The sequence below is a fragment of the Cnephaeus nilssonii genome, assembly GCF_951640355.1.
Source record: "Cnephaeus nilssonii genome assembly, chromosome: 8".
NCBI lineage: Eukaryota > Metazoa > Chordata > Mammalia > Chiroptera > Vespertilionidae > Cnephaeus > Cnephaeus nilssonii.
In genome coordinates, this window is record NC_137079.1 from 81403313 (window position 1) to 81422323 (window position 19011).

General features: G+C 38.3%; 1 protein-coding gene across 4 annotated transcripts in view; it reads right to left on the reverse strand.

The window, feature by feature from the left end:
• The window catches only part of ELF1 (E74 like ETS transcription factor 1), a 119200-nt gene that overhangs the window by 2341 nt on the left and 97848 nt on the right, over nt 1–19011 (reverse strand). For 3 of the 4 annotated variants that reach the window (XM_079779201.1, XM_079779202.1, XM_079779203.1), the window contains exons 4-8: nt 16750–16857; nt 12959–13126; nt 9652–9735; nt 8859–9051; nt 7274–7723 (exon numbers count right to left, since the gene is read on the reverse strand). In XM_079779201.1, coding sequence (XP_079635327.1) covers nt 7274–7723; nt 8859–9051; nt 9652–9735; nt 12959–13126; nt 16750–16857 — 1003 coding nt within the window. The remainder of the gene's footprint in view (nt 1–7273; nt 7724–8858; nt 9052–9651; nt 9736–12958; nt 13127–16749; nt 16858–19011) is intronic. The other variant, XM_079779204.1, reaches the window with a different exon arrangement.

Below are 19011 nucleotides of genomic sequence, written 5' to 3' on the forward strand. Positions count from 1 at the left end.
TATTTTCATCACAACATAACATCATGCCAGACTCTGCAGTAAACACTGTACATACAGAAATACCCAAGAATACCATTAGATAAAATTAAATAACCCAAGGCTTATTAAATAGTTAACAATTGCCAGATTATTACAGGTAAATTTTAGTAAATTATAGTCATGTGGCCTGCCATATATGTGAGAAATGAAATTATGGAGTAAAAAACAAATGTGCTAGGTAGAAAGATGACAAGAAGACTCAGTGCAACTCAGAAGTTCAAAGGAAGTGGAAAGACACAGGGTGACTGAGACCCCACCCACACAGGTAAGATGACTGATTCCCAAGTTCAGATTGCCACCAAAGTCACCATGGTCAGGATCAGTCTACAGCAGGATATTAGCAGCTCTTGTGAAGAACAAAGATAGAAGAGAATATAAGTTGGGTAATGAATATTTAATAGGTGGGGAGGGTGTGGCGAAGAATCAAGGCCAGATGCACTAATATTATTGGGCAGGCAGGGATGTTAGAAGGATATAGAATAACTTTGGGAGCAAGGAAACTTTTCCAAAATGCAACGTGCCTCCCTACTCCTCCTGTCCACCTGAATCAGGATAGCTTGTGTGAAATCTGTGCCTGTGTATGGTACCTGACCCTATACTTAGATATCACTTTTTTAAGGTTTCCCATATCAAGAGTTTACGTACATGTACATATTGATAAAATAGTACTTGGCATATAGTAAGCATACCAATTGTGTCTATAAATATGTATAGCCTTGCAGCTCTAAGTACTATCCCTTTTTACATATCCCTTTATTAATGGAAAAATTAATGCACAGAGATTGAATAGTTTGTCTAAGGTGACCAGTTAGATAAAAAGCCATCCAAATGCATAGCCTATGTGCTTAACCATTCAACACACTGTCATTTCCTAAGTCCTCGAATAGCTTCAGCTAAAGAGGAATATTTACTACTTTATCTATTATTAGAGGCCCAGTGCATGAAATTCGTGCATGGTCTGGGTCCCCTCAGCCCAGCCTGAACCCTCTCCAATTCGGGACCCCTTGGGGGATGTCCGACTGCCAGCAGTTGGACATCCCTCTCACAATCCTGGACAGCTGGCTCCTAATTACTCACCTGCCTGCCTGCCTGCCTGCCTGTCTGGTCGCTCCTAACTGCTCCCCCCTGCAGGCCTGATCACCCCTCACTGCCTCTACGTGCCGGCCAGGTCACCCCCAACTGCCCCCTCCCCTGCCGGCCTGGTCACCCCTTACTGCCCCCTGCCGACCTGGTAACCCCCAACTGTCCCCCTCTGCTGGCCTGGTTGCCCCCAACTGCCCCCCCAGCTGGCCTAGTCACCCCCAACTGCCGCCCCTGCCGGCCTGGTCACCCCAAACTGCCCCCCCTGCTGGCCTGGTTGTCCCCAACTCCCCCCCCCCTGCTGGCCTGGTCACCCCACGCAGCCTGCTTGTTCAGTCGTTTGGTCGTCCCTCACTAACCCCCCTGCTGGCCTGGTTGTAGGCAGCCATCTTGTGAGGGTGTGAGGGTTAATTTGCATATTACCTCTTTATTACATAGGATGGCTGTGAACAGTTACATTTTAATACACACCTCTTCCCTTCCTCCTTCCCTCTCTTAGGTGTGGCACAAGCAATAATGTACTTGAAAATTTTCCATATTGCTAATCAGGGCTAATACTAGACTTTGTTCAAATTAGGAAAAAAATGTTCCTTTATTGAAATACCTGACTGCCATCTGCCAGGAAATATACTTATCTACGATGTAAATATATTGGTTTATTTAGACAAATTCTAAAACAATTTTCACTAATAAAAAATTTAGCAATTAAAGGATAAAATATTATGCACCTTTTTTCAACCACAGAAATTTCTAATATTTTTCTTAATTATTAAGCTGTCAGTTGTGTCTGGTGAAATTATATTACTAAAAAAACAATAGTGTGGTGAAGGCCTGAGGCAGAGGCGGGGGAGGGGAGGGGTGCAAGATAGAAGGGGTCGATGGGGGAAAAAGGGGAACATATGTAATAATTTCAATAAGTAAAGATAAATTAAATAAACAAGTTATATTATAATTAACTATCTTTTGAAAATCTAAGCTTCTTGTAACCAGTGGATAGATACTGGTTTTTTAAAATTTATCAAACTTGACAGGGATACATTCTGAGAAATGCATCATTAGTCAGTGTTGTCATGTGAACATCATAGATTGCATTTACATAAATCAATGATTTTCAACTGATGTGCCATGGTGTGCCACAATAACTTTTTAATTTTTTATTGATTGATTGATTTTATAGAGAGGAAAGAAGAGAGAAAGAAACATTGATTTGTTGTTCCACTTATTTACACATTCATTGTTTGCTTCTTGTATGTGCCCTGAGCAGAGATCAAACCTGCAAACTTGGCATATCAGGACAACATTCTAACCAGGTAAGCTACCCAGCCAGAGCCCACAAGAGTTTTTAAGACATGCAATACCTGGCTATTTAATCAGGGGCACTGACCTCTTTTCCCTTAGATTATCAAATAAAAAAATGACAACAGCCAACACAACAATAGCTATCTGGTGTGAATGCCCTGTCTTGAACCATAAATATATGTGTCATATAATAGAGTTGCATCTTTAAATACACACACACACACACACACACACACACACACACACACACACACACACAATTGATTTCAGAGGAGAGAGAGAGGGAGAGAGAGAGAGAAATATCAACGATGAGAGAGAATCATTGATCGGCTGCCTCCTGCAATCCAGGCATGTGCCGTGAACAAGAGTTGAACCGTGACCTCCTGGTTCGTAGGTCCACACTCAACCACTGAGCCACGCCAAACGGGTTATAGTTGCATCTTACTGGTCACGTTGCATAATAAAGTTGTGTCCGATTGGTTAATACTTGGTACCAGACATCTTTATATACCAGTATAAGTACCTGGTGTGTTTTTTTTAAAGTCACTTTGGAGCAAAAAGGGCAAGTAATAACTTTTTTTTTTGTCAGATCAGCATAAATATATTTTTTGGTGTGCTGAAGAATTTTAGTAATTAGTTTATGTTTGCCATGAGATGAAAAAGGTTGAAAATTGCTGACATAAATCTAGATGGTGCAGTCTACTACATACTTAGGGCTTTCGGTATAGCCTATTCCTTCTAGGCTACAAACATATATACTGCATATTACTATACTGAATATTATAGGCAACTAAATACAATGTAAGTATTTGTGTATCTGAACATAGAAAGGTACAGTAAAAATATGGCATCATAGATAAAATGGTACATCTGTATGGGGCACTTACCATGAGTGGAGCTTACAGGACTGAAGTTGCTCTGGGTGAGTGAGTGGTGAAATAATGTGAAGGCCTAGGACATTACTGAACACAACTGAGACTGTATAAATAATGTCCCACAAACCCTTCCCCTACTTCTTTCCAACAGAGTCAGAAATAGAGCACTGAAACTGTCAATGCTACTCCATGAACAGAGAGGTAGGCTGGATTGACCGGAAATATTGAGGAGAAATTGGCTGGGTAAGACATAGATAACTATAATAGTGACTATCAGGAGGAAGTGAAAGGTGGCCTGAGGATCAGTAGGAATACGAAATCAAGATGAAGAGATAAAGGAACATAGGGGATTATCATGGCAACGTGGTTTTGGCTATTGTGGTCAGATTAAGAATCTTTGTGGTACACACACACATGCACACAAGAGGTTGTTTAACATGAAAAGAGTGTAGAACTGATGACTCAATATTTTGACTTTGACAATGTGTTTTTGGTTCCATGACCCTATTTGGTACAAAAAGCTCTCTCTGGCATTGAACTGATGGAAAAAATAAAACCTATCTACTTTTCATCATTACAACCTGAAAACATTTCCGAAGCACAGGTACAGGCTGGCTCCACACTGCTACAAAAAGCGTTTTCTAAAGTGTCAGTGACACTTAATACTTGTTAAGGTAGCTCCTGTGGACCTGTGTCCTTGTACAGGATCTTAGTCCTCAACAAAGAACTTACAGCCATGTATTCTGAATATGATCAAGCTAGATTTGGGAGGGTTGTAGCATTGTGGGTACAGGCTCCTCTGTGCTGTAAAAGGTCAGTGGCTGTCTGCCTGGACTGAGGTGCTCTGAGTAGATGGGAATATATTGCCAAATCCCTCAAATATCGCTGCTACCAGAGGAAAATAATTCCTCCTGTACCACATACCCTTCCATTTCTTACAGAAAATTCAGCTCCATTATAATCTTACTAGTGGCCTGGTGCACGGATGCATGCACATTGGAAGGAAATTAATTAGAATAAATATTTTAATGTCGCTATTCGCCTTCTCTATAATAGAAGTGTCAACCAAATTCACGATCGACAATGACAGATTGAAACACACGCTTGCGACTGGCACCAGAGAGAGCTTTATATGTATTGCGCATGGGCGAGTCAACTTAGCCTTTTATACTATATACAGAATAAACTTGCTAAATTAGACGTGCTTTCTGATGTAGCTAAACTTTTTTCAGCCCAGTGAAACACCCCAACTTCTCTTTCAGGTAGTTGTCAGCAACACAGCAGTAAATATAACAAATCAGATTATTATTGTAGATCACGCAGGGAGAACAAAGGGTAAAATATTTAACTGCAGCAGTGTTTGACTATATTCTGCGCAGTGAGAAAACCTGAAGTCATTTTCAAGGTCCACCATATAACCAACGGGATCTGGAGGAAAATAAAAGATTAAAAAGAAATAGAGAGCTAAATAATTCTTTAATGCCAATTAGAGATGTATCATTCCTGTCCAATTTCTTCTTTTCAGTCGGGTCAAGTTTCTAAACTTTCTAAATTTCCGTTTTCTGGCTAATGAAAAGAAAATAGGATTCTACCGAGTCTCCTATCTACCTAGTCCAGGACTTCTGTGAGGCTCAAATCAGATGAGGCACAGGAAAATGCTTCACAGACATTTGGTTAAAGCGTAAAATGTCTGCACTTGGCTATAAAGCAAGTCGTGTTCCTGGGCTGAAGAAACTCCAAGGAGGCTAGTCGCTAGGGAGAGGAAGCCAGGTGTTGCTATGTAATGTCATTACCTGGTGCCCACAACGACTGTTTCTGGGCTGGGCTGTGGGCCTCATTTTGCGCCACGGGGTCTCAGCAGCGTCAGCTGCGATTTGGTGGGCTGTTGCTCCAGGGTGGTGCTGGGGCCTATGTCCCACTTGGGGGAAGCCAAGTGTTGCTTTATGGGTGCCAGGTCTACAGTGCTGTTTCTCTGTAAATGGCCAGTGCGCATCATGGCAGCTCCTGCATTGAGCGTCTGCCCCCTGGTGGTCAGTGCATGTCATAGCGACCAGTCAGATGGTTAGAGGGACACTTAGCAATTAGCCTTTTATATATATAGATGGGACCACCATCCATCATTGGCAGAAATGTCGTTATGTGGTGCATGACTATGTAACATTTAGCTTTTGTTGAGTATCTACTCAGATGTTAGGAGGTGTCTTTTAGTTGTTATAACTATCTGTAAGGTTAAGCATTACCACATGTATTATGTAGATGAGGAATCAGACTCAGAATAGTTAATTAATATTATGCAATGTCACATCTAATATTTCACAAAGTTGGAGGGCTCCATTACACATTATTCAATTTTAGAGGCTAATCTATTTAAAAGATCCTAAAAGAAACTATTAATTCTTGAATAAATATTACAGAGAAAGAAGTTATGCTAGGTAAGTATATGGACTCATGTCTGGTACTGAGTCTTATTGAGAAACTGACATTCAGAGTAATAAAGTATCCAAAAGGAAACTTTGATTACAGATGCTAAAAAAACCCAATGAATCACTCCAAGAAGGGGGCCCCAGTGATTAGCTGTGGCCACTGTATATTTCTTATCAATACAAATACATACAATGATGACAAAGGGCCTAGAAACCAATGGAAGGAACCACACACTTCCAATTATCTAATCAGTCATCACATGTAACCAATAGGATCTGGAGGAAAATACAACATTAAAAGGAAATAGAGAGCTAAATAATTGCTTCTTTAATGCCAGTTAGAGATGTATCATTCTTGTCCAATTAAAATGAAAAAAAGTGATCTTTTTATTCCTTGCAAGTCCACTAAAGATTTAAAAGAATTCAATTTTCACAAAGTTAAAGGTTTAAACGGACCATATAAGAAAGATTGAACCACCTAAGTCAATCTTGATCCTAGATAATGTTTGCTTACTTCAAGATCAATTGAACAAAAACCCAGCATTTATATTCTGGAATATAAGACTGAAGTTGACTAATAAAAGTAATCAAAGCCCTAACCGGTTTGGCTCAGTGGATAGAGAGTCAGTCTGTGAACTGACGGGTCCTAGGTTCAATTCCAGTCAAGGGCATGTACCTTGGTTGCGGGCACATCCCCAGAAGGGGGTGTGCAGGAGGCAGCTGATCGATATTTCTCTCTCATCAATGTTTCTAACTCTCTATCCCTCTCCTTTCCTCTCTGTAAAAAAATCAATAAAATATATTTTTTTAAAAGTAATTGAAGAATAATTTTATTAGACTTTGAGGGGCTCCTATATCTTATTATAATTTATGTACTGGAAATTCATGACAGTAGAAACAGAAAAATGGAGTATTACCTTAATTTTCTCCCTCTCTCCATTTTCCCCATTCTAAATCAGCCAAGCAAGCCCCAAATATCTGCAAAAGATCACTCTGAAGCAGACAGAGTTTTCTTAGTCAATCTGTTGTTTCATATCTTTCCTGAGACTATGAAGTGAATTTGATTTGATTAAGCCAACTTCTGCCACTCTGCAAGCCTGAAAAAGAGGACCTTAGATTCTTGGCCTTTCTACCTGTTAGAACTTTGGAACTAACTGTTCCATAATAGGATTTCCCAAGGAATAATGTTTATATCTTGGAACTCAATACATTCCAAAAGGTCATGATATGTCCATTTTTGTTGAATTTTTGCAGCTTCTGACTTTGAAAATAGATCTGAAACCATTCTCTGGGTTTTCTTATGTGTGGGTCCCTTATCATATAAATTAATCCAGTTATAAAAAGGATAGTGGACTAGACTTAAATTGATAGAATAACATCAAGTAATATCAAAGTGTAAAAATAAAGGAAACATTGATACAATCAGGTCTGATACAATCTGTTGACCAAACATTCTAGCTTGAAATCTGTATCATTTTTAAGACCCCTTAATAAATAATGGCTCTGGATCAGGAACATCACATAATACTACACATTGGTAAATTTTAGTTTTCTCACCTAATACTTTGAACTGAAGAATTTAATGATTCATCTTGCACACAACTAATTATGGCCGCTTCTCCGTCTGGGACAGCTTGTACTGGCTGCACTACATGAACAGTCCGGAAGAGCTGGGTAGGATATGCAGACTGTGTGGGCTGCACTGTCCTCAGAACTTCTGATGGCTGTGCAACTTCCACAGGATCTTTGGTTTTAGTAGCTTTAGAATTCCCTGGTTTTAGAACTGTAGTGGGTCCTCCTTTTATCCCTGGACTTGAAGATACTCTTGATCGGCCTGCTTGGTTCCTGCTTGAAGTGGTTGTTGCTGACAGTGATGGATCTGAAGATTCTATGCTGGAACTTGGATCCTCATCATCTATATAAATAAGATCTTTTGGCATTTCCTTAAACTGATACACCAAGCGCTGACCTTCTACTTTTGACAGAATACCCCTTTGGTAATAGTACCTATTCAAAGCAGACAATTTCATCAATATTTTATTCAATTAAATATAAATGAAAAAAATATTCACCAAAATAAAAATTTTATAATTGTGAAGTTTAAAGTTGGAAACAAACAAGTGAGAGAAAAGAATTTCTAAATGAAGGGCAATTATTTTATATAAGATAGTGTAATTAAAACATTATTTTCTAACTATATGTAAAATACACATTTACTCACAGAGAGCAAAGTCCTTATTACCAACTGAATCTAAAAGCAATTTTAATTAGGAGATTGTTAATAAAGTATATGGATTATTCTAGCCTTCACTCCTCAACCTTTCTGTTAACTTGCTGGAATAATCCAATCTAGTACCAAACCCAAGAAACTATTTCCCTTCCATAGTTTCCTTAATGTCGCTACCAGTTTAAATTTGATTCTGTAAACTTAATTCAGTTTTCTATATAAAATTTAATGATGCACAAATAGAAGGGATTCAAATTTTGTCAATAATTTAAATTGGATTAGTAAGCAAAAGTATGTTAAAAAACTGTAATTAAACATACAGTTCTGGTTTAAGGTTATCAAGTTACCACATCATTAATATTTTTAATAAATTTTTCTCAAATACATGTGTATCTTGAAGAATAAATGATAAGACCACAGAGAAACTAAAGTGAGTTAAAGAATAATATTATACCCTAGTTGAAAATTTTGTCTAATCTTATCCTTAAAGCAAAGATTTATTCTATCGTAAGATAATACAAATCATACCTGAGGTTTACATATAAAAATGCACCCCTTAACTTCCTACATCACCACTATTTGTATTTTGTGCTGAATTTAAGTTTAATGGCTCAAAACAGGTTTGGCCTGTGGTCAATTTATAATATCTGATAATATTTTAACACTTTCTGATCCCTTTATAAATAAAATATCTGTTGTTTGCATGAAGATCTTTTTTGGAAGGCAAACATTTTCCCAGATTGAAATAAGATTTCAATTTAAATGCACACTGATTCTATAATCAGTGTGGTTTTAGCATTTCAATAAATAAAATTCACTATTTTTAAAATTCTTTAACTTTTTAGAAGTTATCTATTTTTTTAGTATTTAGGAAATTATATTCTTAACATAATAAACTACAAAAACTTCACATACCTGAGAGCTCTTCCCATGGTCTCATAATTCATATCAGGTTTATTTTTGTGCTTCCCCCACAACCTGGATACTGCTTTAGAATCTACCAATTTAAAAATGCCTTTTTCTCTCTGGGTCCATTTGATATATTTAGGACAAGTAGCTTTGTCCTGGAGCAGTGCCAGTAAAAACTCCCAAAGATAAATGGTGTTTCCTGAAACAAAAGCAATTTCTTTGACCAAAATTTCATTTGAAAGTGCACAATAAAACACAACTAAAAGTTCCATCTGTAATTATACAAAGATAATACATAATTCGTTAGTATTGATAATATAACGATTATAATTTTGGGGCCTAATATAGATTTTGTTATTAGCCCCATATAAGGTATCTCAACAGAGCAATCTTGCCAATTAGATTTGACATGGCTTAGGGAGAAAGCACTTTGAGATGATTTTTTCTTCAAATTTCAGAAGCAGTTATTAAAATACTAGAACCCCAATACAATGTAATAAAATGTCTATAAACTGAAACCTAACCTGGCTGAACTCTTCCAAGAGACTCATTATTATATGAATGAATGGATTATTTGGACAGGTGAGTGAATATCTTTTAAAAGGATTTCTGGGCTACATTATTACCATGCTCTTTACAGAAAATGGCAACTGTATCTCATAAGCATGTTGCAGCAATAAGATCTATTTTAATATGTCAAGAAAGCTGGCAGTTTCTGCTTACAATATGCAGACATTTTAAAGCAATCTGAACGTTATTTGACCCGTAAGTATTATAGGAAAATTACAATAGTACTTACCCTTCCCATCTTTGTTTTTCTTCTTCACAGATATGTTTGGTGTAGTAGCTGGGGAATCTGGTCGTGGTGGTTTAGTTTTTCTCCCTGGAAGCAGAACAGCTCTGCATAAATATTTGCCTTCAAAAGTATGAGTGGACAATTTAGCTGTAAGAACCGTTTTGTCCTTTATCCTAAATTTTTTTTAAAATATATTTTATTGATTTTTTACAGAGAGGAAGAGAGAGGGATAGAGAGTTAGAAACATCGATGAGAGAGAAACATCGATCAGCTGCCTCCTGCACAACCCCTACTGGGGATGTGCCCACAACCAAGGTACATGCCCTTGACCTGAATCAAACCCGGGATCCTTCAGTCCCCAGGCTGACGCTCTATCCACTGAGCCAAACCGGTTTCGGCCTTTATCCTAAATTTTAAGTGCCAAACACTTTCTACACAGATCACATTTATTGGTCTCTTTAAGTGCTATTTACTAAAAATAATTTGAGTAAAAACTTAACCTTAATGTAAGTTAGATCACAAATACATTGAAAATGATATTTTGGCTCATTTGTAAACATAAGGTTAAGTTTAAAACATTGCATCTTGTCTTTGAGTTGACAATACTGACAGTGCTTTCTTAAAATTCAGGGGGAAATTCTTGATTCTGATAAAACTTGAGCTAAAAAAAATCCATATAGGTTTCTAAGTTTTTTAAAGCAGGAAAAGTAGATTTTTAGCTTTTCTCTCTTTTAAATATATTGCTGGGTCCATTTGATACATTTAGGACAAGTAGCTTTGTTAATTCTGCATAGTTAATTCTCAAATTGGAAACTTCCCCAAACTCTAGATATAAAAAATAAATGAAGCAAAATTTTGGTGAACCACAGTAAATTTTTTATTTTCCTGTGTATTTTTAAACATCTCATTTTTCTGTATATTTCTGTTTACAGCAAACAGACTTTATAGTTATCCATTATCCAATCTCTAAACAAGTCCATTCCAAGAGTAGCATTAAACTGTATTTTGTGCAGCTTTAGTCTGGATCAACCAACTACCCTAAAGCATTCTTGTAATCCTCTTTTGCCACTTATCTAGAATCACAATTGGTTGGCAATGTTGCCTGTGATTTAGGTAGAAATGATCATGCTGTCTCAGTCAGTATATGAGTAACAATAAAGATCAAGCATAATTGGATACTTTAGTTAGTACCTCTTACTCCAGCATTCGTGAGGCTGACTCTCTCAAGGGTGAACATAAGTCAGAGAGGAGTGTCAAAAATGTCACTCTTCAGGCCCCTCTTAAGACTACCAAATGTATAAATGTGGAACCTAGTCAGCCAGGTGTCTCAACTTCCATCACTGCAGACATCTGCAGAGAACCCATTCATGGTTGATTGTGTTAATGAAAACAAGTATTAGAAGCCAAGAATTCTGTTAGCTCCTATCCCTATCACTCATTTTATGCTTCCTATTTACCTGTGTGTTTTTCTGATAGATACCATATTCTTTCTTTTTTAAATGTTTTTATTGATTTCAGAGAGGAAGGGAGAGGGAGAGAGAGAGATAGAAACATCAATGATGACAGAATCAATGATCAGTTGCCTTCTGCATGCCCCTGACGGGATGGAGCCAGCAACCCGGGCATGTGCTCTGACTGGGAATCCAACTGTGACCTGGTTTATAGATTGATGCTCAACCACTGAGCCACTCCAGCGGGGCTAGAATTTTTTTTAATTGACTTGTTTTTAGAGAGGAAAGGAGAGAGAGAGAGAGACAGAGAGAGAGAGAGAGAGAGAGAGAGAGAAGAGAGAGAGAGAGAGAGAGAGAGAGAGAGAGAGAGAGAAAGAGAGAGAGAGAGAAATTGGTTGCCTCCTCCACGTGCCCCAACTGGGAGCGGGGATCAAACCTGCAACCCAGGGACGTGCCCTTGACCAGGACTTGAACCCACCACCCTTCAGTGCAAGGGCTAATACTCTAACCCCTGAAGCACACCAGTCAGTGCTCAACAAGGTTTTATTTGAGGAAATCCCATGCAGCCTGGTTTAAATGCATGATGTGCCAGAACAACTTTACAAGATCTTCTGTCTGATGTCCCAAAGTTATTGCTAGCCTGGGTCACTCTTATGTAATTTACTTGTTTGGGAAATCCTAAAGAAATTGATAGTTTAAAATCTAATTATAAACTTAGGTTAAGGCAAGCCTAGGATTATGAATTTTCGAAGGAAGAATTCCTTCACTCAGAGCCATAGCTTCCTTGATATCTGTCTGTGCCAATGGGCATACTGTTTTTCTCTTGTGGGAATAGCCTTTCAAGGACCCCAATTACATGCTGAGGTCTCTGTCCCAGACCCCATCTTCCATTGGACAAAGGCTTAAGCATCTGCCTCTACAAGGGCAATAAAACCCAATCCACCTAAATACCAAACCTGACATGTCCTCATCCCTTCATAGCCGTGGCAGTGCTAGCTCATTCTTACTGTTTTCATTGTCCTCTTAATTTAAAAAAAAAAAAATTTAAATATATTTTTATTGATTTCAGAGAGGAAGTGAGAGGGAGGAGAGAGATAAAAACATCAATGCTGAGAGAGAATCATTGATCGGCTGGCTCCTGTATGCCCCCCACTGGGGATCGAACCCACAACCCAGACACGTGCCCTGACCGGGAACTGAACCATGACTTCCTGGTTCATAGGTAGACACTCAACCACTGAACCACACCAGCCAGGTTCCTCTTCATTTTGGGCTCTAGGAATTTTTCCTTCTTTTTCGTGAAGTTAGGTTACTTGGTAGCTAGTAGTGATGCCATTAACCAAGATATTAAACTTAAAATATTAAACAAATTGGAGCAGAATCAGGATGAAATAAAATGGAATGAGTGTTAGACTTTAAAATGTAAGAATGGTCCTAAAGTTAAAAATTCCCTTTAACACATTCTAACATTTTCTTCTTCAATTACTTACCTGCTGATGTCCAACTTGTATTTTTCCCACTGGAATCTTATATTGGAATCTATGCTGGTAGTTTCCAAACTATGTCCTGTGGGAGTAAGCTGACCTGCCCCTATCTCCAAGCTCTTTCTGAATGTGGAAAAGGGGTTTAGATAAAAGATTGAGGCTTTTCTGTAAGATAGACCAAATATTTTAAATGTATAATATAATCTAACTTTTTACAAAAGAAATCTAATGTGAAGAAATACCTCTTAGTTTATATTTAGTACCCTCAATTTCTTATGTAAGTTTTAATTGGTTTAGAAGTATCCTTAAACAAACATTATATTTAGATTCCACATCAAGACTTTATTGTTTCCCCTAAACGAATTAACCGCTCACCTTTCTTCCTCTTAGGTTGTTCTGGTGAGGAGGCTCCTGGTGAGTGTGCATATGTCTCTTGAACCTGCTGAGTTTCCATCACTTCAGGAATCCCATCTAATGTGACGGATACATGGGTGATTGGGGCAACAACAATGTCATCTTCAGATGAACTAAAAATATTATTATCTAATGGAAATAAATTATCATCAACTTTGTATTACAAATCAAAATAATTTTCATAAAATAATTTTGTTTCTATAAAGAATAAAGTAGAAATAAAATCTTTAAATCTAGTCCCTGCTTTTAATTTCCTCTGCCTGAAATCAGATATCCTACACCAGCACAGGCTTGACAGAACTATTTCAATGTCTCCCTTACTTGACTTCCTATCACCAGGATCTCTTGCTTCTCTTTTCCACTCTTCACAGTGCTACTAAAGTTATCTTCTGAAACCCAAGTCTGATCTCACCATATTATTCTTCTCTATAAAAACTTTACACCGAGGAGGAAACCAAGATGGTGGCATAGGTAAACACCTAAACTGCTGCCTCGCACAACAATTTCAAAACTACAACTAAAAGACAAAACGAACATCATCCAGAAACACAGGAAGGCTGGCTGAGTGGAAATTCTACAACTAGAAGGAAAGAGAAAAGCACAGTGAGACTCAGAGGAGCTGCAGAAGGTAGAGGTACTGAGACGTGCGCGTGCGGAGAGGGCAGGCAATTGAGTAGGCGGCTGGCTTTCTCAAGCGTGAGGGAGACAAAAGCTCCCGACTGCACTGAACTCCAGTTCTGGGCGAGACTCTGGGGACCCAGACTCATTCGGGGAGAAACTGGACTGTCTGGCAGCGGGTGAAACTCGAGGGTGGCTTTCTCTGAGGTGCTTGCAGCGATTACTGTGGGACACTAAGACCCAGAGGCCTCTTAGGGCAGGGCTGACAGGGAAACCAATGCTGTCTGCTCCGCCCTGAGACTCCGCCCCATCCAAGCTGAGCACAGAGGCTTTTGCAAGTCTTGTCTCATAAGGGTGTCTCAAGCACAGAAGTTCTTCCAGCGTAGACACAGCTGATCCTCACAGCCAATTGGCCTGGAGGTCAATTCCTCCCAGTGATACCAACAACAATCAAGGCTTAACTACAACAAGACTGTGCACAGAGCGCACAAAGGGGTGCACCAAGAGTGTCCACCTCAGGCAACTGGGGAGGCTGAGCCACTGGGCCCTATAGGACACCTAGCACACAAAGCCACTCTATCAACTCAGGGAAGCAGCCAAAATGTGGAGACAAAGAAACAGATCACAAATGAAAGAAATGGAGGAAAGCAAATGACTGGATATAGAGTTCAAAACCACAGTTATAAGATTTTTCAAGAATTTTCTAGAAAAGGCCGATAAATTTAGCGAGACCCTCGAGGATATGAAAAAGGACCAACTAGAAATTGACTGAAATAAAAAATATTATACAGAGATCTAACAGCAGACTAGAGGATCGCAAGAATCAAGTCAAAGATTTGAAATACAAAGAAGCAAAAAACACCCAACTGAAAAAGCAAAAAGAAAAAAGAATCCAAAAATATGAAGATAGTGTAAGGAGCCTCTGGGACAACTTCAAGGGTACCAACATCCGAATTATGGGGGTGCCAGAAGAAGAGAGAGAGAGCAAGATACTGAAAACCTATTTGAAGAAATAATGACCGAAAACTTTCCCCACCTGGTGAAAGAAATAGACTTACAAGTCCAGGAAGCGCACAGAACCCCAAACAAAAGGAATCCAAAGAGGAACACACCAAGACACATCATAGTTAAAATGCCAAGAGCAAAAGACAAAGAGAGAATATTAAAAGCAGCAAGAGAAAAACAATTAGTTACCTACAAGGGAGCACCCATACGACTGTCAGCTGATTTCTCAACAGAAACTATGCAAGCCAGATGGGAGTGGCAAGGAATATTCAAAGTGATGAAAAGCAAGAACCTACAACCAAGATTACTCTACCCAGCAAGCTATCATTCAGAATTGAAGGTCAGACAAAGAGCTTCACAGATAAGAAAAAGCTAAAGGAATTCATCACTGCCAAACCAGTATTATATGAAATGCTGAAAGGTATTCTTTAAGAAGAGGAAGAAGAAAAAAAAGGTAAAGATAAAAATTATGAACAACAAATACATATCTATCAACAAGTGAATCTAAAAATCAAGTGAATAAAAAATCTGATGAACAGAATAAACTGGTGAATATAATAGAATCAGGGGCATAGAAAGGGAGTGGACTAACAATTCTCAGGGGGGAAAGGGGTGTGGGGGTGCGGGAAGAGACTGGACAAAAATCGTACACCTATGGATGAGGACAGTGGGGTTGGGGGGGGTAAGGGCAGAGGGTGGAGTGGGAACCGGGTGGAGGGGAGCTATGGGGGGAAAAAAAGGAACAATTTTAATAATCTGAACAATAAAGATTTATTAAATTAAAAAAAAACTTTACACCGAAAATTAAAAAGAAAATTGACATAGCATGCCATGCGAAGCTTCCCACAGTCTAGATCAAACCTACCTTTCCAATTTCATCTCCACCTCAGCTATACCAAAACATTTTTATCTACATCTGATTCTTTCTTACAGGTCTGTGAGTTTGGCTCAACCCACTCCTTCTACTTTGAATACCCTTTCCTGTTTCCTCTACCCATTAAAAGCTTATTTGTCCTTTATAGCCAAGGTCAAAGCTCTCCGTCCATAAAGTCTTTCTCTGGAGTTGTTAGCTAGAGTTAGCTCTCCTTCCAGAAAACATTGTTATCCCTCTCATGACTTTTATTTTTGGTTTTTGTAGTTATTTACATAAATAACTGTTTTCAAAATCAAATTGTAAGACTGAGGAAAGAGGCAATATCTGTTCATTTGTATAAACACTATTGTCTAATGCACTGCTGCGCATAAATATGTGAACATCTTGAATACTTTAGTATTAATTAATTTTGAATTTAAGCACTTTCTTGTCAGAAAAGCCCCAAGAGAACATGAATTTAAAAGCAGATAGATCAGATGGTGGTGGGATGAGGAGCCCGCCCACATACCACAGAGAACTTCGAGTGGCAGAGGTGGCGACATAAAATGGGGCAGATGGAGAACTTGACTGAGAAAACAGATTTACAGGAACCTCTGAATGTGAACTCGGCAACCGGAATTTGAAGTTTCACCATTCCCCTTGGACCCTTGCTGACATCCTGATGTTTGTGGTCATTAGTAACCCCTTGATTTTCCCCTTCCCTTGAAATAAAAGCCAAATTCAGCACTTTCTCAAGTTGGTTCTTTAGGACCCTAGTCTGCCATCTTCTTTGCTTGCTGGCTTTCCAAATAAACTCACTTTTCTTGCCCCCCTCCCCCCCACAATAAATAAAAGCAGATCAAATGTAGCAATGAATTTTATGCCATGAAGTATTAGAAAACTTTTCAATGGATGTTTGCCTATTCACTAATGAATATAGAGATCAGTAAATAATAATAGCTTGGATCCTAAACATCCTAATACTTTCACCAATGAGGTTAAGAGAAGAAATTCTGCATAACCTGCTATTTTACAACTATATAAATTACTTTTTATTCCTAAAGGCCTTACTCCCCAAGTTAAAAGAAAAAAGTCTTATTTAATTGAACACTTCTGCAAAGGTGCCTCAACTAGTACTTTACCTTAAAATGTCCTTGGGACAAAAAAAGTATAAAGCATGGTCTCTGTTTTCTTAATATTTTTCACCTAATAGTGATGGCAAGAATAACTTGTCAAAGTTTATAAACATGAACAATCATAACACATCACCACTCACTTATTCGTTTTTCATCCAGCATAGGGCCAGGAGAATCCATATTGAGGAGTGCTTCAGCAGCCTCAATAGTTTCAATCGTTTCATCCCCATTATGACAGGAAGCTTCAACTATAATACATTGAAAGAAAAACAGAATTAGTATAAGCTACCTGTTGCTTTAAAACCCATAGATTCCGATGTCTTAAACTAGGGTACATTCACTTAATACTTGGGCTTATATACTTACTTTATATCAACATATAAAATCTATATATGACTATTAAATACTTGTCTATTTCTCTCTCTCTTTTTTTTTAATCTGTAAGGTGCAAAAAAAAAAAAAAATCTGCAAGATGTGAGGCTTTTGGGTAAAAGAAACAAGGCCTGGCTGGGTGGCTCAGTTGGTTGGAGCATCATCCGACACACCAAAATTGTTGTGAGTTCAATTCTCGGTCAGGGCACAACTGAGGTTACAGGTTTAGTCCCTGGTCAAGGCAAGTCTGGGAGGCAACCAATCCAAGTTTCTCTCTTGCCCAGCTTGTGTTGCTCAATGGTTGAGCATCAACCGATAAACCAGGAGGTCGAGGTTCAATTCCCAGTCAATGTACATGTCCGGGTTGCAGGCTCGATGCCCAGTAAGGGGCATGCAGGAGGTAGCTGATTGATGAGTCTCTCTCATCATTGATGTTTCTATCTCTCGCTCCCCCTTGCTTCCTCTCTGAAATCAATAAAAATATGTTTAAAATAAATAAATAAGACGAAGGACCTGCCCGGGTAGCTCAGTGGATTAGAGCGTTGTCCCAATGCACAAGGTTACAGGTTCCAACCTGGTCAGGGCACATACAAGAATCAACCAATGAATGCGTAAGTGGAACAACAAATTAATGTCTCTGTCTCTCTCTTTCCCTTCCTCTCTAAAATCAATAAGTGAAAAAAAATTTTTTTTAATTTCTTTATTGATTAAGGTATCACATATTTGTCCTCATCCCCCCATTCCCATTCCACACCCCTCCCCACGCATGCCCCTACACCCCTGTTGTCCTTAACCGCTGGTTAGGCTCATATGCATGCACACAAGTCCTTTGGTTGATCTCTCCCCTTTACCCCCACCCTCCTCTCCCCTCCCTCTGAGGCCCGACAGTCTGATCCATGCCTCCTCTGATCCTGGCTATTCTGGGTCTGTTCTTGTTCATCAGTCTATGTTGTTCATTATTTCCCCTAGATGAGTGAGATCATGTGCTATTAGGAATACACTTATAAGAACCGAAAATGAGAAAAGCAATAATGGTTATGCTGACAGGCAAATGAATCAGTCTGTAAGTGAAAAAATTTTTTAAAAGAATAAATATGAGGGACATTGGACTTGATTAGAAAGGGTTCATGAGAACAGGCAAAATCCCAGGTATGCCACTAAACTAGTATGTCACTGGGTAAGGCATTTTGTTTCTGCAGACTCCGTACTATAAAATTAGGTCCCTTTCACCTCTGACACTGATTCCAACACTCTTGGAATGAACTTAGGTCTCTGTTATTCTCTGACTCTTCTTTCATTCCTTTATAATTATAGTGAATTGTCACCATCTCCAAAAGGTTTTAGTCATAATCACATTATTAAAATCGTGGTAATTCTGGTACCATTCTTCTCTAGTGGGTACTGTAGAACACTAATTACCCCTCTATTAATTTTTTAAATTTTTCTTAAAATTTAAGTGTTTTTCTTAATTTTTTAAAAGTATTAAAATATAAGTGGAAATTTATCCAAGTACATGCTAGATAATTGACATTTCTCTACATCCCAGACAGATGCCCAAAATAGTTGCACAGTAAATTCCTGAATGGCTTTTAGCCCTTAACCTCTAGTCAGAACCAAGAAACTAAACAGCTACAAATGCCCTTTTTTCTTGGATAAATTCAAGTTTCCTAAATGTGATAGTCATTATCCATAATCCCTTATACTGACTTACTGAATTTTCCCCTCTATAATTGTGATAAAAATTACATGTTAATTTTAAGTTTGAATATATATTTACATTCAGAACTTTCAGATTCAAAGTTGAACTGACAGTATGTAACTCAATGAATATAAGCCTTTTAATTTTACATAGGTTAAAATAGTAAATATAAACATAGTACTAGGAGCAAAAGTTCTTTTATCTCAATTAAATGAAAGAGATTACATATTTACACATTGTCCTCTTCCCATTCCTATTCAATCCAGAACAAGATCATTTTCCTTTTATTACTAAGAATGTAACCACATTTCCAAGAAATTAGTAGCTCTGT